This window comes from Triticum aestivum, chromosome 2B (assembly GCF_018294505.1).
Source record: "Triticum aestivum cultivar Chinese Spring chromosome 2B, IWGSC CS RefSeq v2.1, whole genome shotgun sequence".
Classification (NCBI taxonomy): Eukaryota; Viridiplantae; Streptophyta; class Magnoliopsida; order Poales; family Poaceae; genus Triticum; species Triticum aestivum.
Genome location: NC_057798.1, coordinates 730,742,466 through 730,763,904, shown reverse-complemented (window position 1 = coordinate 730,763,904; position 21,439 = coordinate 730,742,466). Strand labels below are relative to the sequence as shown.

General features: G+C 48.2%; 2 protein-coding genes and 1 long non-coding RNA gene across 5 annotated transcripts; 2 read left to right on the top strand and 1 right to left on the bottom strand.

The window, feature by feature from the left end:
• Nucleotides 1–1,788: 1,788 nt before the first annotated feature.
• LOC123042338 (BTB/POZ and MATH domain-containing protein 2-like) lies at nucleotides 1,789–3,312 on the top strand. The gene has a single exon (XM_044464811.1). It carries the CDS (start codon nucleotides 1,831–1,833, stop codon nucleotides 2,938–2,940), a length of 1,110 nt encoding a protein of 369 aa, XP_044320746.1. The 5' UTR covers nucleotides 1,789–1,830; the 3' UTR covers nucleotides 2,941–3,312.
• A 2,408-nt stretch (nucleotides 3,313–5,720) lies between these two features.
• On the top strand, nucleotides 5,721–19,207 carry LOC123047007 (phosphatidylinositol/phosphatidylcholine transfer protein SFH11). Of its 2 annotated transcripts, XM_044470487.1 has the most exons (12): nucleotides 5,721–6,072; nucleotides 7,229–7,499; nucleotides 7,679–7,778; nucleotides 7,929–8,195; nucleotides 8,551–8,628; nucleotides 16,855–16,956; nucleotides 17,052–17,101; nucleotides 17,170–17,278; nucleotides 18,201–18,278; nucleotides 18,566–18,667; nucleotides 18,740–18,810; nucleotides 18,912–19,207. In XM_044470487.1, exons 2-12 carry the CDS (start codon nucleotides 7,321–7,323, stop codon nucleotides 18,958–18,960), a joined length of 1,185 nt encoding a protein of 394 aa, XP_044326422.1. In that variant the 5' UTR covers nucleotides 5,721–6,072; nucleotides 7,229–7,320; the 3' UTR covers nucleotides 18,961–19,207. The 2 variants fall into 2 exon arrangements, with proteins under 2 accessions (XP_044326422.1, XP_044326423.1); XM_044470488.1 differs by lacking the exon at nucleotides 18,201–18,278.
• LOC123047008 (uncharacterized) lies at nucleotides 15,774–18,913 on the bottom strand. 2 transcript variants are annotated; one of them, XR_006422719.1, is made up of 3 exons: nucleotides 18,038–18,913; nucleotides 17,879–17,947; nucleotides 15,774–16,352 (listed from the first exon to the last, which is right to left on the bottom strand). It is a non-coding gene; the product is annotated as an uncharacterized lncRNA (long non-coding RNA). The 2 variants fall into 2 exon arrangements; XR_006422718.1 differs by having other exon boundaries at nucleotides 17,879–18,913.
• Nucleotides 19,208–21,439: the final 2,232 nt, after the last annotated feature.

Sequence of the window (21,439 nt, the reverse complement as noted above, 5' to 3'; positions counted from 1 at the left end):
CTTATAAAAAGCCTAAAAAAAGAGGGTACACTGTGTCGAACTTGCGACCTGGCGGTGCAATTCTCATGTTGTTTGCCACTCCCCCTAAAAGCTACTCCCTCCATCCCAAAATTCTTGTCAAGAATTTTGGGACGGAGGGAGTACTTAAGATGACAGTGAAGAGCGACTCTATTTAACACATCGCAGCGTCGAGATATGGAAACACCTAGGAAATTTTACGAAACATTTTCTTGAAAATTGTCAACAATATTTTAAAATCCAAACATTTTCAGGATTTTTGGGTATTACGATTTTTTTGAAAAACATAAACAAATTTTGAAAGCATGAACCCTTTTTAAATAACCAAAAAAATTGAAAGTGAAAGAAATTTTTGAAAAAACTGATTTTTTTAAACCTGAACAAAATTTTGAAACCTGAACAAATATTTGAAAATTTCTTCCAATTTTTAACAAAATAGAGAGTGCTCGCACTTTATTTTTAAAGGTTTCAAAATTTGTTCCCATTTTTATATAAAATTTTGTACGTTTCAAAAAAAAATCTTGTTTGAAAAAAAAGCATACTTTAATTTTTTTCCCCAGGTTTCAAAAATTCTTGGAGCTTTTAAAAATATGTTCTTTTTTTTCAAAAACTGTTCACACTTTCAAAAATGTTCAGCTTTAGAAAATAGTTCTTGTTTTTAAAAAAATTGTATTTTGAAAAAATGTTCGTTCCAGTTTTCTTTGACAATTTTCAAGAAAAAGTTTGGAAAGAAAATTCAAAAATGTTTTCACCCGATGTCAATGTTATGGTATGTGATTAAATAATTTCGTGCTTCTCATTTGTCACTAAATGTCATTGGTTAGGTTGGCTAGCAGGAGTGTTTCTGATGCACCAGCACCCAAGTTCGACACTCCCTTGAGTCTCCAGACCTGCCGACAATCCCATTGAAAACAGGCTAAAAGCATTTCCAATAGGCGCCCAAAAAAAGCTCCGCGTATTAAAAAGTCATTTTTTCAGGCGCCACACAACTCTAGCAGAAACTGTAGGGCTAAAAGTTTTTGGGCACGCGCTGAAAAACACTATCGCGTGCAGCATATTTTGGGCTTCGGATTGCGTGCACTTCACAATTTGCACAGTGTGCTTTTTGAGCGCGCGTTTTTGGGCGTCTACTAAAGCAATGTTGGTCCCGGCGCATTAAAAGCGCTACAGTGCCGCGCTATAACTTTTATTGTGCGCAATATTTTTGTGCAGCCATTGAAGATGCTCTAAGGTTCAAAATAGACCGGGACCTGCCGACAATCCCATTGAAAACAGGCTAAGGTTCAAAATAGATCGGGATTAGAGAATTCGATGTGCTGATTTCAAGGATTATTAGAAGTTCAGGGTTTGATTTAGCTTTCGATTATAAGTTTTAGGTTTTTTTAGACTTTTTCCTCAGTCACGTAAACACTCTTTTTAGGAGATTCACGTAAAGACTTTAAAAAATAATAATTCACGTAAAGACTTGATGCACACAAAAAAAAAGAGTAAAGACTTGATGCATGTGATATAGGCTTTTAATAATTTTTTATTTAAACTGGAAAACAGGTACATGCATACACGGCGATCGCATACACGGCTCCTGATTTACGTAGGAGACCAACCGAACGCAAGCGAAGTTGTAACGTGATTTATCCACTAAAAGAAATTGTAACGTGATTATTGCGTAGTACGGTACGAGTTAGAGACCCACCCGAATTAGATTAATCACCTGGGCCCTCTTATATACTCAACCCTTAGTTAACAACCTCCTAATCTAATCTGATCAAAACCTCAACAGCCTTTTCTAAACCCTAGACAGATCCGTTCGATATGGGCGTCGGCCCTTCCGTCGCCGACGGCGGCGACACCACGGCGGTGACGGGGTCCATCAGCGAGGTGCCCAAGATATCCGGCACCCACGAGTTCACGATCCGCGAGTACAGCCGCACCAAGGGCATGGGCGTGGGCAAGTCGATCCTGTCGCAGTACTTCTCCGTCGACGGCCGCCGGTGGTACATCCGCTTCTACCCGGACGGCTACAGCACGGCCGACGGCGCCTGGATCGCCTTCTACGCGCAGACGCTCTACAAGCCGCAGTTCCGCCCCGTGCGCGCCGAGTTCACGTTCCAGCTCCTCGGCCCCAACGGCGACGTCCGCCACACGCGCCGATCCGATCGGGCCTGCAAGTACGACACCTTCTGCAACAGCTGGGGCATCCGCCGCTACATCACCCGGGAGCAGCTCGAGAGCGCGGCGCTCGGCGCCATCCACGCCGACTCCATCACCGTGCGCTGCACCGTCACGATCCACCTAGCGCGGAGGAGGAGCCTCGCGATCAACCGCCCGGGCCTCGTCCAGATGCCGCCGCCACCGCCGTCGAACCACGGGGAGAACTCCCTCAGGTTCCTCGCCGGCGGGAAGGCCCCCTTTGACGTGCGCTTCGACGTGGACGGCGAGATCTTCGAGGCGCACCGGATGGTGGTGGCCGCGCAGTCGGCGTGGTTCGAGAGCCTCCTCTACGGCCACGGCCGCGAGGCCGGGAAGGACGTCTTCGAAGTCGGCGGCGGCATTGTCACCGCGGAGGCGTTCCGTGGCGTGCTCCACTTCATCTACACCGACGAGCTGCCCCCAGAGGCCGCCAAGGGGAGGGGGTCGTACGACCTGACGCTGCGGCTGTTCGAGGCGGCCGACTACTACCTCATCGAGAGGCTGAAGCTGATGTGCGCGTGCAGGCTGGGCGACTTCATCAAGGACTCCACCGTGGACGCGCTCATGGTGATCGCGGAGGACTACTCGTGCAAGGACCTCGCGCAGGCGTGCCGGAACTTCGCGGCGCGCAGGGGCCTGAGTTTGGCAGCGATAAAGAGGAGATTAGTGTCCAGCGCTGCTCCGGCGACGAGGAGGATCATGGACGTGCCGGCTCCGTCGACGAGCGGCTGAGTGAAATTTTCTTGTGCGTGCATGCATGCATGTGGGGTACGTATACTTAGTAGGGTAATCTATCGGACTACATATATTATAGCGTGGGTTGTATAATGCTGATCGATATAGCTAGTTTTGTTTTCTGTTGGAAGGTCGAATTTATAGTTAATTAGGTTATTGGTGTGCTGAAGTACTGTTCATACTCCATACTCCATAGTATATTAAGCAAGAGTCCAGTTTATGACAGTTGCCTCTGTTATCGTGTCATCGTCGTGAGAAAGAATTTGATACCTTGTAGTTAGGCTATTGGTCATATCCACAATTTGATTGCCTTGAGTTTGCACTTTACACTACCCATGATATGTAAGAATTTGCTTTGATGTTCTTGGATTTCGTGGATGTGTTTTTATGAACTTGCTCTATTGTTCTTTTCAAAACCTGTCACTATTTTTCGCTAAAGCGACAGAGATTACAAAGCAAACACAGAGATGGACAAAGGGACAGAGATTACAAAGCAAACATAGGATAGGATTTTGTAATTTGGTTAGTCTGTGAGCTTGCTCTGTTTTCTATCCAAAAAAACCATCGCACTGTTAATGTTGCCCATGCTTATAGGTTATCTGAGGGTGGGGGGGGAGGGGTTCAGAAGTATAAGATGTTCTAACGTTTTAGTGTGTTTGTTCACTCATTCCAGTTCATATGTAGTCTATACAGAAATATCTAAAACATCTTATACTTACATCTTATACATCCGTACCTAGATAAATCTAAGACAAGAATTTTGGGACGGAGGGACTATTTGTGAATGAAGGGAGTACACTTTAGCTATTTATCAGTTACTTGATGGAAATAAGATTTGGATAAGTCAATTCTGTGTGAAAGTCGCAACGCGTCCTGAGGCTGAGATGGGGTGAAGCACTAGCTTATGTGTCTCCTGCGAGGCCGAGTCAAGACCTCGCTGGAGATAGAGATGATGCAGCTGACCATGGTGTCATCGACATAGACGAGGACGAGGCTTTTCATAGGTGCGGGTGGGCAGGGGGTGCTATTTATTTCAACTCCTTGGATTAGACAGTGTCTGAGATCGACATGGCGACGCCACGGCCGCCGACGAGGCATGTGAAGAGGAGGGCGCAGAGAAGACATTATGTATGCCGCGAGGTAGAAGATGAACAACCCACCGCCGATTGGCTAGGCTTTTGGCCTCTTGCGTGCAACACGACGCATTGTTGTGGCCCACGCTACCGCTTCTCCTTAACCTTATCTCTTTAAACAGATCCTATCTCTTCTTTCTCGCTTCATTTTTTCTTTCGAAGGCTGCCATGTAGGCTTCTTTCTTCACCTTTTTGCTATCGTTGTCGCCATGGATGCTCTTCTCCCAAATTGTTGCGGCCGCTAAGGACGCGCCTCTCCTCTTGTTATCATATTTTTTTTGAATTCATGATATTTTTGGATTTCACAAACTTCATTTGAATTTCACAAACTTTATTTGAATTCGTGAACATTATTCAATTTTGTAAATTTTATTTGAATTCATGAGCAATTTTTTGAATTCACAAATTTTTCAATTAAATAAACGTTTTTTGAATTCAAAAATATTTTAATTTTGTGATCTTTTTTAATTCCATGGTATTTTTATGAATACGTGAACTTCATACCAATTCACAAGATTTTTTAAATTTGTTAAATCCACAAAAAAATCAAATTCATTAGCATTTTCCGAAATACATAAAAAAATAAGTTCATGAAAATTTATTTGAGTTCATGAAAAAAACAATATTTTTAACATTATTCAAATTCATGAACATTATGAAATATGTGAAAATTTAAAATGCATGGACATTTTTCAATTTCTTAAATGGTTTTCAAATTGATGGTCATTCTTTAAATTCGTGCACATTCTTTTGCTTTCATGATTTTGTTTTTGAATTTCACGAAAAAATTGAATTCCTGAACTTTTTTCGAGTTTGTGAACATTGGTTTTCCATTTGTGAACATTTTTTTTATTTTTTGAAATTTTAAATTTCCATGTTGTTTTCCATAGTCTTGACATTCTTGAATTTGTGATGTTTTCTCAAAAGCCGGCGGAAAAACAAAAAAAAATCGAAAAAATACTGTGAAAGCCAGATGTGCAGTTATTAATTAAGCAACCTGTGTTGTTTAATTAGCAAAAAATGCACATTAAAATTTTTGTGTTGATGCTTGCGTTGCTCACAGATACTCCCTCGATTCATATATATAGGGCTTAATACGTTTTTAGACTATCTTTGACCATTAATAAGATTAATAATACATGAGATGTATAATGTGAAAATTATATCATTGAAAGCTCCTTTCATGTACGTATTTGACGGTATGATTTATGTAACTTGCATGTCATATATTATTGCTATAACACGTGGTCGAAGTTTGCCTTGAAAAACACATTAGGCCCTACTCCCTCCGTCCAATGAAGAGTGTGCGCTTGACTTTAAAATGTATACACAAAAGAGTGTACTTCTATTTTCTCTATGCACTTTAAAGTAGAAAAAATATTTATCTCATCACACGGTAGATCAATAACATTCTACACATTGTTTTCTTAATTTTTACATGCACTTAGCTCATTGGAATTGAGCAATTAAAGAGGAGGGGCAGTACTACTAATGAGAGAGAGAAAAAGACGAACTAAACACGGCCGTGCGTGCGTGCGCTCGCTCATGGTTGCGAGATGGGCCAGGCCCATGCAGCGAGCGACGCGAGGCTGCGCCTGGTTTGCTGCAACGGGCGATACATGTCACCCCCACATGTCAGTAACGCGGGAAGGCGTTAAGACCTTCCGAGCGACGGCAATGGATTCTCCGCGCACTCGGAGCGAAGCAGTCGGCAGTCACACGTGATGGGCCTGCCCGAGGAGGAGTATGCGGCTGCAAACCCTTCCGTGCTTCTCCCGCGCCGTGTCCATGAGGGAGACGCCGGATTCCTCTTCTTGCCTCCCGCGGAAGCATCCTTTCCCTTCCGCCTGGCACCCGCCGCATGCCCACCAGGCGTTCGACGTAATGCTACGCCCGGGAGACCCAGCCCCCATTTTATATCTTCCAAGTCCAGGACGGAGGGGACTCCTGGTTTATTCGTGAAATAATTGGCAGCATCCCCGAGCTTCAACCTTAGGTAAGATCCTGCCCCAGTAGTTTTATGCTGGTTCTTGAGATCGCAGAGCTGCAAATTCCTTATGTTTGTGCGTACATGACATGCATTTGAATTTAGCACAATTGCGCACAGTTATTAGCACACAGACGATGCCGTGGACCTATTGCACTAGTCACTATTTCATTTTCACTACGCCGACGATACATAGGTGCCGTGGCGCCGTCTCGGCCTGGCGTGACCTTTTGACTGTACCCCATGACACTGGTGGTGTCGCGGCGTTGTGCAGTCTGTACACCATGACATGGTGTTGTCGCGGCGTTGTGCATTTTGTACCCCATGACACATGTGGTGTCGCGGCGTTGTGCAGTCTGTACCCCATGGCATCGGTGGTGTCGCGGCGTTGTGCGGTCCTGGTTGGCCGGCGCCTTTCGATTGCGTCGATGGTACAGTGTCTTGGTATGGTCTCGGCTGACTGTTGCAGTTGAGTGCTTGGGGTGCCCCCCCCCCCCCCCCCCCCCACCATGTGTTTTTTCACTTTATCTCTCTTCTTGTGCCCCCCTGTTCTTCTGGTTCACTTGAACCCTATCTTGTATTAGGCTGCAAAGTCTATAGGCAAAAATGAATACAATTCAGGTGGAGGGCTTTGCCCTCCCCCGGTGACCTTCAAAAAAAAAAACTATTTCATTTTCTCTTTATTAATTCTTGCGGTGCCGCTTTAAATTGTAGCTGCACTGGTTCACCAGTTGGACCGTGCAGAAGTGGAATACTTGAGTTTCTTCCATCTTCTGTGTGGACCAGATTAATATTATGCAAAAGGAAAGCATCATCCATGAACAGAAAATAAATCACATGATTGTCAATTGAATACCTTCCTCATCTTCTTTTCTTGGTGATGCCAGGAATTCACGATAGTATATTATGCTATATAGGATGGGTGGTCTTAAATATGCCACTTTTCTTAACTTATAAAACAATTGAACTCTAAAATTTAAGTTGGGATTTTGATGGTATTACAGGAAAAAGAACCGTAACACAGAATACTAATGACCATAACTAGCATATTGTTTCCCCATGGACTTGCACAGTTAAAACTCTCTGCTTTGTGTATGCTTGCCTGCATTGTTGGGTCAAATAAAAGAAAAACCTGCTTCTAATGGCCTGCCTTCTTTTTACAAAGGGTTCAATACCACAGCGCCATTTACCAAATTTCCACTTGAAGCTTACTGGCACATCCTGCAAGTGGATAACTAAAACAGCTCCATATCAAAGATGAGCTTCAGATCTATTGAGCAATTACTTAGAAGGAATAGCAAGATCAAAATTTCTCAGAGTATTGCCAATGGTATTCATGACCAGAAGGAAGAGCAGTCTGTGCAAACCTTGAGGGAGTCACTTCTTGCGAGCAACCAGCTCCCAGAGAAGTTTGATGACCATCATGTCTTACTACGGTATCTAAGTTTTATCCATTATCCAGAAACTATGTTGTATACTTTTATACACGGTTACATCACCAAAATTATCCATCTAAATAATGGGAGATATTTTACACCTCAACAGTTAGGAGGTCTGACGTACTCTTATTTTGTATTGAAGTTGGACTTGATCTGATTGAATCTTAATCATGTAGCTTTCTGAGAATGCGAGGATTCAACATAATAAAGGCAAAAGAGATGTTCTTGAACATGCTGAAATGGCGTGAGGATTGTGCTGTTGATACCATTGCAAAGGTATGCCATGGCTGTCATTTGTAAATACCCCTGTTTGTAATTTGTCCAAAGAGTCTCGTAATTGTCTTGTATCCTTCTACATTTGTAGTTCCACAGTATCAGTGTTATCTGGTTGAAATATTAAGGGGAAATGGTGTTTCTATGTTACAGGATTTTAAATTTGAGGAATTTGACGCATTAAAACGTTGCTACCCTCATGGATTTCATGGAGTTGACAGATTTGGAAGGCCACTATACATTGAACGGATTGGCTCAGTGGATCTCAGTAAGCTCATGCAAGTGACTAGTATTGATCGATATATAAAATATCATATATCAGAACAGGAGAAAACTTTATCTTTGAGATATCCTGCATGTTCTCTTGCCGCAAAGAAGCACATATCGTCTACAACAGCCATATTAGATGTGAAAGGATTGGTGCGTTGCTGTCTGTGAAATCTTCTAATCAGTGCTATACATTAATTCCATTGTTTCATTGAAGAGGGTAGTTGCATAGCTGTTTGATCATTTCTTCATTGCCTGATACTGAGGCCAAGCTTTTGTCTTGGAAGCAGGTACTCAATTTGTTTTTGTTGTCATGTAACTTGGTTCATTCTTAAGGCCGTTCCTCTGTCAAGTTGTATTTATATTAGGAATTTGTGGCTGCAATAGCAATGTACATTCATAAACTATCATATGTCTAAGCTATTAGTTTTTAGCACTCGCACTAGCACATGATTAGGCTATTTTAATATGTACCTAACTATTCATTTGGATACTCCTGTTATTTCAGGGCATGAACAATTTTTCAAAAGCTGCACGAGAGATGTTCATTGAAATTCAGAAGATTGACAGCAATTACTATCCAGAGGTAAGCTAATCTAGTTAGAAAATGTCTATGTTAGACCCTTGACTATGTTCCCTAGAAGACTAGAATCCCGAAGTTTAAAATCATTTATCTAAAAATTTGTTTTGTTGTGGACCTTGATCTATAATAGCTTGGATAAGATAATGGTCTGAAGACCAGGGATCAGGCACTCACCCTCAATAGCCGCATCAGGGGTTGTTCCTAATGTGGAAGTAATCTCTTAGGCTTTGGGATTTCTTTGCTTGATCTAAAAGCTTGATTCAAAGTTTCGAACTCAAGACCGTTTCATAAGTCTACCTTCTTATTCAATTGGACTCTTGCTAATTTAACTGGACTCTTTCCTATTGAGCCAACAGTATCTAATTTAACTGGACTCTTTCCTATTCAGAAGATAATCCCTTATATGTTCGTCTCAACTCTCCTCCAAGACCGGGGTGGTACTAAACTTCCCACCATGTCATGGCAACCCACATGAGCCTTTGAGATTTTGCAGGAATTATTGTTTGTATTGGCCTAAAGCCCTAAAGCCCATCTATAATTCAACAATCCCCCACCAGATCTTGGAGGCCCATTGTGTTGTCCTCTGTTTCAAACACTGTTTTGATATACCAGACCATGCTTTGAAATGTCAGTTTGGCCTAAAGAAGTTTCACCAATTGTCTTACTGGTACTAGGCTACTGAAGGCTAACCCTGCATGTGGAGCATATTAGTCACACTCCGGGCCTATTCATGTGTGTTATGACCGGCCAGGTCTATGGCCGCCGCAGGCCCAACAGGCAGGCTTAGGCCCGCAAGTTACCTTAGTTTTATTCAGATTAGGCAAGTTATCTCAGGATTGAAGGATTGATTCTTCTACAAATTATCTAGGATATAAATATAGATTGTAAGACTCTTTTGGATGCAAGCAATAAAGACTATTATTATCTTTTGTTGCCCGGCTTCTAGAGGAGCCGGAAACCCTAGCCGCCGCAACCTAGCCGCCGCCGCCCTCAACCCTAGCGGCGACGGCGCCCTGCCGCCGGCGCGCCCGCTCCTCGCCGCGCCCACTTCCTCTTTGCCCCTACAACCTACGCAGTAGAGCCGGTAGGAACCCTAGTCCTACCAATTTGGTATTCAGAGACCACGTTGCGATCATGTCGATGCCGCCATCACCGCCGCCGCTGCCCGTCGGCACCACCGCGCCCATGACGACGGCGCCAAGCATCACCGCGCCGACCGCATCCGCCGGGACCTCGCTGGCGTGTCCCGTCTCCTCCTCGGCACCACCTGCACCGGCGTCTCCGGGCGCATCTCCACCACCACCGCTGGCCGCCTTGTCTCCGGAGCAACTCGCCGCCACGCTACATCACCTCGTCACCGCCGTCCACGGGCTTCAGCTCCACCAGCAATATGGGGCCGGGGCCTATGCTCAACCGCCATCGGCCCCGATCGCCGCCCCTGGTCTTCTCCTACAGCAGCAGCCGCAGTACGGGGGCGGGGCGAGCCCCTTCGCGCCACCACCAGGACCGTACCAGGGCGCGGCCGCGTACGGCGGGCCCCTGTTCGGGCCGATCCAGGTGGGATTGGCATCCGGGCCAGCGCCGGCCGCGACGCCCCTCTGGCCTTTGCCGCCGGCCACCTCGGCCGCCTCCTGGCTGCAGCAGCCGCCGCCCACCGTCTGGCCGGTTCAGCAGACGCCGTTCCCCGCATGGCCGGCCCAGCAGCCGCCGCCGACGGCGTCCCAGGGCCTGCGTCCACCGCCGTTCTCCGCGCCCTCATCAGCCGGGACCACCTCGGGCGCGGCCTCGACTACCGGGTTACCGATCCATCAGGTCCGGTTTCCCCCGTCCCCGTCCCCCCTGCCAGCATGGGCGGCGGGGTCTTCGCCTTCACCGGTCTACACCACGACCCCGGTTGAGCCGACTCCGTTTCCGCAGTTCGGCGGGCCATCCGGCCCCGCCGGCCAGTACCCGGACTACTCCGATCAGGCACCTCCGGCTTCACTCTTCCGAGCCCCCGCGCCTGCTCAGCACGGCGGGCCGCAGCAGACACCGCCGCGGTTCGCCAAACTCGACTTCGCCACCTACGAGGGCACGGAGGACCCCCTCAACTGGCTCAACCAGTGCGAACAGTTCTTTCGAGGGCAGCGGACGCTCGCTTCAGATCGTACCTGGCTCGCGTCCTATCATCTTCGAGGCGCAGCACAGACCTGGTACTACGCCCTCGAGCAGGACGAGGGCGGCATGCCACCGTGGGAGCGCTTCCGGGAGCTCTGTCTTCTCCGTTTTGGGCCTCCTATCCGCGGGAGCCGACTGGCGGCCCTCGGCCGTTTACCATTCACATCTACGGTGCAGGACTACGCCGATCGCTTCCAGGCCCTGGCATGCCACGCGCCGGGCGTCTCCGCGACCCAGCGCGCCGAGCTCTTTGTGGGCGGTCTGCCGGACCATATCCGCGTGGACGTCGAGCTCCGGGATCCCCCCGATCTCCAGACGGCCATGTACTACGCCCGGGCCTTCGAGCAGCGGGCCCAGGCACTGCAGCCGCCACTCGGACGGAGTGGCCGCCAGCCCAGTCGGCCAGCACCGACTTCCTCAGCCCCGGGTCGGCCTCTCCCATCCGCGACGGCCACATCCCCGGCTGCCACACGGCCCTTCCGTCGGCTGTCACCGGCCGAGCAGCAGGAGCGTCGCCGTCAGGGTCTCTGCTTCAACTGCGATGAGCCCTATACGCCGACCCATGTCTGCCCCCGCCTCTTTTATTTAGAGACGGTCGACTACACCGAGGAGAACGACTCGCCCGACCCGTTACATCCGCCTGCGGCGCCCGAGGACGCGGCCGCGGATTCCGCAGCGACGGCGTGCGTCGTCTCCCTTCACGCCCTGGCCGGCATCCGGGGCGAGCAGACCATGCTGCTGCCGGTGACGATCCATGGCGAGCGCCTGGTGGCCCTGCTAGATACGGGCTCCACACACAACTTTCTGCCCGAATCGACCATGCGTCGGCTAGCCCTCCCGACGACGGGCGGGGAGCGCCTGCGGATCACAGTGGCGAACGGTGATCGCCTCCGGTGCCATGGGCTAGCCCGCGACGTTCCCATCTCCATCGGCGGCCAACACTTTTCCATCACTTGTGCAGGGATCGATCTCGGCTGCTTCGACTTCATCCTCGGGGTGGACTTTCTCCGGACCCTCGGCCCCATCCTATGGGATTTCGACGCACTCATGATGACATTCTGGCGGCAGGGCCGCCGCATCCGGTGGGAGGGCATTGGGGGCGCCGCGGCTGCCGTGCCACATCTCCAGCTGGCTGCCGCGTCCTCGGAGGCTGAGCACCCCCTGCTGGATTCTCTTCTGGAGCAGCACAGCGACCTCTTCGACGCTCCGCGGGGTCTTCCGCCTGCCCGGGTGTACGACCATCATATTCACCTCGTACTAGGCTCCACTCCGGTGGTGGTACGGCCCTACCGCTACCCCCAGCTGCAGAAGGATGAGTTGGAGCGCCAGTGTGCCCTGATGCTCGCCGCAGGCATCATCCGGATCTCCACGTCACCCTTCACGGCGCCGGTGCTTCTCGTCCGTAAGTCCGACGGCACATGGCGCTTCTGCATCGACTACCGCGCCCTCAACGCACTCACGCTCAAGGACAAGTTCCCTATACCGGTGGTCGACGAGCTCTTGGATGAGCTCCATGGGGCACGCTTCTTCACCAAGCTCGATCTTAGGTCGGGCTATCATCAGGTGCGCATGCATCCGGACGACATCGCCAAGACGGCGTTTCGCACCCACCATGGCCACTTCGAGTTCTTGGTGATGCCTTTCGGCCTCGCCAACGCCCCGGCGACTTTCCAAGCCCTGATGAACGACGTCCTTCGACCCTACTTACGGCGGTTTGTGCTTGTTTTCTTTGATGACATTCTTATCTACAGCGCCACCTGGGCCGAACATCTCCAGCACGTCGCCATCGTCTTCAACGAGCTTCGGGCGCACCACCTCCACCTTAAGCGCTCAAAGTGCTCGTTCGGGACACCTACCGTCGCCTACCTCGGCCATGTCATCTCGGCCGACGGAGTGGCTATGGACGCCGATAAGGTGGCGGCCGTCTCCGCCTGGCCGACGCCTCACTCACCGCGGGCTCTCCGCGGGTTCCTCGGACTCGCTGGCTACTACCGGAAATTTATCCGGGAGTTCGGACTCATCGCGGCGCCCCTCACGCGGTTGCTTCGCCGCGACGCCTTCGCCTGGGACGCTGAGGCGACGACGGCATTCGAGGCCCTCAAGGGGGCCCTCACGACGGGCCCCGTCCTCCAGATGCCCGACTTCGACCGTCCGTTCGTGGTGGACTGTGACGCCTCGGGCGCCGGGTTCGGCGCCGTACTTCATCAGGGCGATGGGCCCCTCGCCTTCTTCAGCCGGCCTTTCGCTCCGCGCCATCTTAAGTTGGCCGCTTACGAGCGGGAGCTCATTGGCCTCGTCCAGGCCGTGCGTCATTGGCGGCCATACTTGTGGGGGCGGACCTTCCACATTCGCACGGACCACTACAGCCTGAAGTTCTTGCTGGATCAACGGCTGTCGACCGTACCGCAGCACCAGTGGATCAGCAAGCTCTTCGGCTTCGACTTCTCCGTCGAGTATCGGCCGGGCCGTCTTAACACCGTGGCCGACGCGCTATCCCGTCGCGATTCCGACCTCGCGCCAACCGCCGACGCGTCCGCCGGGACGGCCCTGTGCATCCGCTCCGGGCCATCGTTCGGTCTCTTCACCGACATTCGACGCGCCACTGCGACGGCCGATGACGCCGCACTTCTTCAGCAGCAGCTCGCGGTCGGCGACTTGGAGGAGCCCTGGCGCTTCTCTGACGGACTGCTCCTGCATGGACGCCGGATCTTTGTTCCGGCGCATGATGATCTCCGTCACCAGGTGTTGCAGCTCGCTCACTCGGCGGGCCATGAGGGTGTGCAGAAAACCCTCCATCGTCTTCGCGCCGACTTCTACATCCCTGGCGATCGTGCCCTGGTCTGCGACTGGGTTCGGTCTTGTCAGACTTGCCAGCGCAACAAGACAGAGACCCTGAGACCGGCGGGGCTCCTTCAGCCCTTGGAGGTGCCGTCTCAGGTTTGGGCGGATATCTCCTTGGACTTCATCGAGGGCCTTCCCAAGGTAGGGGGCAAGTCAGTCATCCTCACGGTGGTCGATCGCTTCTCTAAGTACGCCCACTTCATCGCGTTGGGCCATCCGTACACAGCGGCATCCGTGGCCCGGGCTTTCTTCGACGGCATAGTCCGTCTACACGGGTTCCCGACGTCGATCGTCAGTGATCGGGACCCAGTCTTCACGGGCCATGTCTGGCGCGACCTCTTCAGGATGGCGGGTGTCCAGCTCCGCCTGAGTACGGCGTTCCATCCTCAGACGGACGGTCAGTCTGAGGTGGTTAACAAGGTCATTGCCATGTATTTGCGTTGTGTGACAGGTGATCGACCTCGCGCTTGGGTGGACTGGCTATCTTGGGCGGAGTACTGCTACAACACTTCTTATCACTCCGCCCTGCGCGCGACGCCATTTGAGGTGGTCTATGGTCGACCACCCCCGCCTATACTTCCGGTCGACCCGGAGACGGCTCGGACAGCAGTAGCGGGTGACCTTATCCGCACCCGTGATGAGATGCTGGCTGAGGTCCGTCAGCGTCTCCTTCAGGCCCAGCAGACGGCCAAGCACTACTACGACGATCATCATCGCGAGGCGGAGTTCGCAGTGGGTGACTGGGTGTGGCTGCGTCTTCTCCACCGCTCTACGCAGTCACTGGACCCGCGCGCAAAGCGCAAGCTTGGCCCTCGCTACGCCGGGCCCTTCCCTGTCGTGGAGCGCATTGGGAAGGTGGCCTATCGTCTTCAGCTTCCAGCCCGCGCCCGCATCCACGACGTGTTCCATGTGGGGCTGCTCAAACCTTTCCGTGGCGAGCCACCGGCGGCTCCTCCGACGCTTCCTCCAACCGCCGATGGTCGCATTCTTCCAGAGCCAGCAAAGGTGTTGCAGGCTCAGCTCCGTCGTGGCGTCTGGTTCATCCTAATTCAGTGGGCGGGCCTTCCGGAGGAAGAGGCGACTTGGGAGCAGCGTGAGGATTTCCGTCAACACTATCCAGACTTTCAGCTCGAGGACGAGCTGTTTGCGCAGGCGGGGAGAGATGTTATGACCGGCCAGGTCTATGGCCGCCGCAGGCCCAACAGGCAGGCTTAGGCCCGCAAGTTACCTTAGTTTTATTCAGATTAGGCAAGTTATCTCAGGATTGATTCTTCTACAAGTTATCTAGGATATAAATATAGATTGTAAGACTCTTTTGGATGCAAGCAATAAAGACTATTATTATCTTTTGTTGCCCGGCTCCTAGAGGAGCCGGAAACCCTAGCCGCCGCAACCTAGCCGCCGCCGCCCTCAACCCTAGCCGCGATGGCGCCCTGCCGCCGGCGCGCCCGCTCCTCGCCGCGCCCACTTCCTCTTTGCCCCTACAACCTACGCAGTAGAGCCGGTAGGAACCCTAGTCCTACCAATGTGCTTACTAGAGATTACCCTATCTCATAGACTCTGACCAGCAGTCGGGCTTATATAGGTGTGTTCTTCCAAAGATTGCTAGGTAGGATAGCATCTTGCTTATACAAGCCTTAGAACGCATTAAGATGAAAGTCAACCCGCCATAAAATTTGTGAGGGTAGTGCATCTCGAACAGAGTGGGTTAGTAAAGTTACTCTCCTCCAGTTAACTAGTAGTTTGTTTTCCAAGGTCATACTTCACGGGATCTCCAATCACATAGGTTGGTTTACCACCATAGCAACTCATGTGGGTCTCATACTCATCTCCCTCGATGCATTTTCTATCACAACACGTGATAAAGCTTTTGTGAATGGATCTGCCAGATTCTTAGCCAACTTGGTATAATCCAACTCCATTACTCCAGAGTTTCTTAAATATTTGATAGGTCTCAGCTCTCAATCTTCTTATATGCTTTCTGGATAACATGTTGTTGGAAACAAACCGGCTTTGTTTGCTCACGGCAAACGCGATGTCAGGCGTCGTAGCGCAAGCTAGGTACATAAGTGAACCAATCACTTGAGTATCTCAACTGATATATAGTTGTGCCTTCGAACTTTGAATCTGTACACTAGGACCATATGGTGTTGGAAAAGATTTGTAATCTGAATAACCAAAGCGACTCAGAATGTTCTCAACATAGTGGAATTACAGAAGTGTAATCCCACCCTCAATATCTCTCAATAACTTGATGTTCAAGATAACATCAGCACACCAAGATCTTTCATCTCAAAGTTATGAGATAGAAAAGCCTTAACCTCCTCAATGACTTTGAGGTTGGTTCCAAATATCAGTATGACATACAGGCACAACATAACTCCTCCCCATGGCGACAGTATACACATTTGTCAGCTTCATTAAGAACAAAACCGACAGATGTTAAGCTTTCTCAAACTTCTCATGCCATTGCTTAGGAGCTCATTTCCTTCCTTCCTGACGTCCATCTGATGGACGAGAAGACCATGCGAGGCCCCCAATGAGAGTAACACTCGAATGGTGGTCAGTCTGGCCATAGGCGAGTAAGTATTGAAGAAATCTTCACCTCTTTCTGGGTATAACCCTTGGCCAGAAGCCTAGCATTGTTCTCTTCAATCGTACCATCAGGCCTGAGCTCCTATTTACTTCCTTTTCATGTGTTTTCCGTTTGGGGATGATATGGAACTTATCTGATAACAAGAGCCAGAATATAGAGTAAAAATAAATAAGAGCTAGACTATTTGCCATTGTAGATATGTAGGAAATTCAAATTTAGGCAACCCATACCATGATGAGCGTAAAGGTACAGTTTTCTAAAGAATATTTCAGACATAGATAGCTTCATCCCTGCTATGTCTAATACATAGTTTTAAATAGCAGGCTATGGCATTCTACGTTTGGAGCTAAATTGACTCTATGGCATGCTAAATGACGCTAAGTTGTACACGATCCGTTTAGTTGACAGTGTGTTAGGAATGAGTTTCTATTTTATTTTATTGTCCATTAAGTTCTGCTATCACTTATTAGCACCTAGGAATTTCTTGCTGGGAAATTATGGAGCTTCATAAAAACAGAGGCAGTTATGGCTAATATCCTATTGTTCGGAAACAAAACTAGTTAGATTTTTTGCTTCCAATCTCAGCAGAAAATAGTTTCAACAATATATTCATATGGCCTTGATTTATGATACAGACATTACATCAACTTTACATAATCAACGCTGGTTCTGGATTTAGAGCATTGTGGAAAGTACTAAAAGCATTTATGGAGGCAAGAACTTTAAAAAAGATTCAGGTAGCGCATGTTTTCTTTCCGTAAGTGTCAATTATTGTTCTTGGACAAAAGATTGAATTACTGAATACTTTGCTTACTCACATGCCACTTGCAAGGTTTTGGGGACCAATTACCTTAGCACCGTACTAGAAGCTGTTGAACCAAGGTAAAGTGCATCAAGTTATAAGCTACTTTTACATTGTTAGGAGAATGACCGTTTGCTCTTTCCTGCAGCAATTTACCTGAATTTTTGGGTGGAACATGTACTTGTTCTGCAACTGGAGGGTGCTTGCTCCAAGATAAAGGACCTTGGACTGATGCTGGAATTATCCGTGCTTCTAAGGTGAGGTATGATGCTTCTTTTAAAGTTTGTTTGAAATTTGCTGGGAAGCTGAACTAATTGTTGGGAGTAGTATATTTGTACCTAGGAAGTTTTTGGAGAATGGGAAATCTTTCAATAAGATGACTTCTATAACTGGCAGCAGGCTATTTTGTTAGTATAGTTGTTTGCAACTTTAGCTTTGACTGAGTGAAACCTATCCTTGGATTGCCCAGTAGGAGGCTACAATAGTGTTGTTTGGTCAGTGGCCATTCATATGTTGGTATTATACTTCTCAATTTCAAGTGTTATGGACTAGATACTTCATGGTTGTTCAAGTTTTAATCTTGATTTAGTATATCTACTGCCCTATTTTATCTTTATCTTTATACTCCCACAAATATTTGAGTTGGTGGCGGCGATGGACCTTCTGCCATGCCACCTCCTCTCCTCCACCAAAGTAACTTCATAACTGGTTGGGCAATCTCTCCACAATTTCTACCATCTTGGATTTGCATAATATGTCGTATGGTTATTTTTGCCGTATTACTTTAATTTTCTTAAATTAGTTTCATAGCAACACACGGGCATTCTGCATAATAGAAAAAAAACACAATTTCCTACCTGTGAGCTTCCTTTCCTGGATTGCCCCCTCTTCATCTCTCCATTGAGGTTTCCTGTCTTCTTCAGTGGCTGATTTTCGGAAAAAAATATTATGACATAACACAGGGAGCTTCCCCATCAAAAGAAAACATCTATTGGAGAAAAATAGAAGTGTCACACCTTCATTGTATCTACTCATTTCATCTTGTTTTTACCCTCCCACCTCCATTTCATCACCAAGTGTCATATTAGAATAGAAGAAACATACTCCTATCTTCTCTCGTTTTCTCCCTCCTTTCCTTTGCAAAGAATGCATTTTGGATTTCTGACACTTTATTTGCAGGAGCCTTCAGCAAGACATGTAGATCCCACGTGTGGTAGGAAACGTACTCTTGGCATGTTGTTGTTAGAGGATAATCAGGTCTTGATACTGTTACTGAAATTCTGCTTCTGTCCTTGTATACTTCCATTTAAAAAACTGGAACAGCACATCTGATAGCACATAGCACAGAAAGTAAAAAAAAAAATCTCAAAAGGTTTGTGCTATGGTTTGACTGTGAACCAGTAGTACAGTTGCACTTCGGGAGTTCAGATTAGCAGATATTACTTGTATGTCTTTCGAATGAGTGGTTTTGCCTCATAGCCTAACTACTCCCCATGAAATGAGAATTCTCCAGTTACTAATTGTTGTAAATCTGTATGGAACAGGTTGCTAATCAGATGAGTGGAAATACTCATCAGAAACAAGCCAACGAACAGATCTCAGGGAAGATACAAGAACTTGAAGACTGTGCTGCTCAGACCAAGGAGGTGAGAAAAGACACTTAATTAAGAAATTGCAGCCTAAGCATCAGCTGAGTGATATTTTCTTCGTACTTTCAGACCCTAGAGACACTAATATGTAAGCAGAAAGAACTTGCAATCCACATTGAGCAGTTGAGGAAACTCGTACGGTGAGAATGACATCCTCCTTTATCTGTCTAACTGCATGCTGTGAATCCTTTTCAAATTGAGGTAGTAATATTTGTTTTTTTTTTGTTTTATTATAATACAGGGATGATGTCCTGCCAGAGAAGAACACAAATATCCAAACCTTGAAGTGAGAAGGAAAATTCAGGCATCGCTGCATTGCAGTGAAGAAATTGGCAGCATAGATGGTTTCGAGTAATGCTTTCTAATACAACCGCTATCAGCCTGTAGGATCCTACCATGCATATTGACTTCAAAATGCGGTTTATTTCTAGTGTACACCATGTCTACTACTGCTCTACCTCGTCCTTCCAAGAAAAGTCACATATCATGTTACTCGTGTAATTTACCTTCCTCTAATTATCATGAATAAAGTTATCATCTCTTACAAGTACTAAAATTTACTTTATGTGGTATTTTTGCCAATATCTGCCATCCCCGAGGCTTCTCTCAACATCGTGCTTGCATTTCAAAGGCAGCTTAATATCAGGATGTAATTCTGGCTTCTAGGGTTGTTTTGGTTTCAGTGGTATTTCAAGGCCTTGATCACCACCTGGTTGTCTAAAACACAGGTGCATTGTTGTACGTTACACAGGTGCATATATGCATGTTTCCTGAAACCAGAGAAGGTTGCTTGTACCTTCAGCATAGCAGTACCACATCCTGGGCTTTGCCCCACCAGGATCCGAAAGAAGAAATCCCAAATTGAATTTAGACGAGGAAATGTTACCTCCATTGTGTATCACAAAACCCACATCGAATGACAGAAATTGAGAATTTGAAGGGAGAGTTCTGAACCTTCGGTGGCCTTGAACAATGATGCTCTTCCACCAAAGCAGGATAGGAGAATTTGCACCCACCAAATCTTCTGTAACCTTGACTCTGGATCTGGTAAATTCTGCCACGAGGAAGAACTCATGGAGACCCTTGCCAGCTTCAAATTTGATAGGAAGATGAAGTCGCTTCCAAATGTGCTCCTCGAACTCGTGCCCCTTGTCGAAACGGAGATCTGCAAGAGACATGGTACATGGTGTTTGGTGGGCGCCGGCACCGGAGTGGTGTTCAACGCTGAGAGGATGTGGCCGCCGTGACCAGAGTGGCCATCAGCTGGAGGGTGGGTGGCTGCCGTGGCCGGAGTGGGCCGCGGCACAGCTAGGAGGCTATGAGGCTGCTAATGAATCGAATCGACTGTGGGGCTATGTTTGGGCCTATTCACACATGAACATGGCGCTCCTATGGTGATTGATACTCCCTCCGTTTCAAAATAGATGACCTCATAATCGATTCAACAAAAGTAGGAAGGTCTTTTTCAGACGGAAGACAAAGTAGGGAAGTTAGAGAAAACGGAGGTCAATTTCAATGTAGTGCTCAGTCCGGTTTATGTAGGATAAAAACCGACGATACATCTGAACACCAAACAACTAGATGGAAATACCGAACCGAAAACTATAGATCGAATAAACCAGAAATATCCATCAACTCGGTTAGGCCAGCTAGGTTTGATGTTCAGTTTTTTTATTTTAAAAAGCACTTAATTCACACTTTCACAGAAAGAATGGTGCGGCAAAGGCAAAGCTCGCTGTCACCCGATAGTCTTGTTGAATCCTGAGTCCGGGTCGAGGCAAATCGGCGGGCGACATGCGAGCCCCTCGCTAGCGTTGTTTAACCCGGGTGGTCGCGGAAACCCCCGTGACGCGAACGCGACGTGCACGCCATGGAACAAGTGTAGGATCACCACAGCCTGTGCAGTGTGCAGTGGTGGTTGGGCTCCCCTCAACTTCTTCTCTTCTGTAAAGAAAGAGAAAACGACGACCCCTGTCGAGCGAGAAGACGGGCCATGCCCGGCGACTCGATCGACCGCGGCGTTTTGCGCGCAAACCAAGCCGGCTTTGACACGGACGAGACAAAGCTTCTCCCCGATCGAGCTTGTCCGGATCACCCACCCACTCAACACTCATCATCAAGTGGCAATAATAATGCGGCACCAGCTATCCATCCAGATCATTTTTCTTCCCATGCTCAGTGTTCAGTCAACTCCCAGCTACTGCAGTGAGTCTGTCTTGGACTCTGGACTGGAGCAACATGCCTTTTCAAAGTTTATTGACAAATAAGCTTGGGCTGGTCAACTTTTGTCATGAAGAGATAAAAACGCTCGCAAAAAAAATTTAGGCACTCTGATTTTGTTAACTGCAAACACGACTTGTTTAAACTCTTGTTGTTTTTTTCTTGAAAAGGGTTTGAAAATGCACCAAAACATCTACTAAATGAGATTCCTGCGAAACCATAGCTTTCGTGGCCGGAAAGCATAGTTGCAGGGGGTTGTTACGAGATACACATTGGTTTTCTCCCTTTGCATTTGAACTACGGATATTTCGTCCTTTTGTGGGGGTAGAACTATATATGTCGACCGGTATGACCATGGATTTTCTTTCCGCGAAAGTGCCCAAGGCCACATATTGACTATTGCGGGTCTTTACCAACACATTTACAGAAAGAAAAAACAATCAAATCTTTGGAGGTGCCAAAGTCCTCTTCCTCCCACATCCACCGGCGGAGCCTTGTGCCTCGTGAGCATAACTCAATGTCACCTCTACGCCTCCGCCTCGGGGGAGC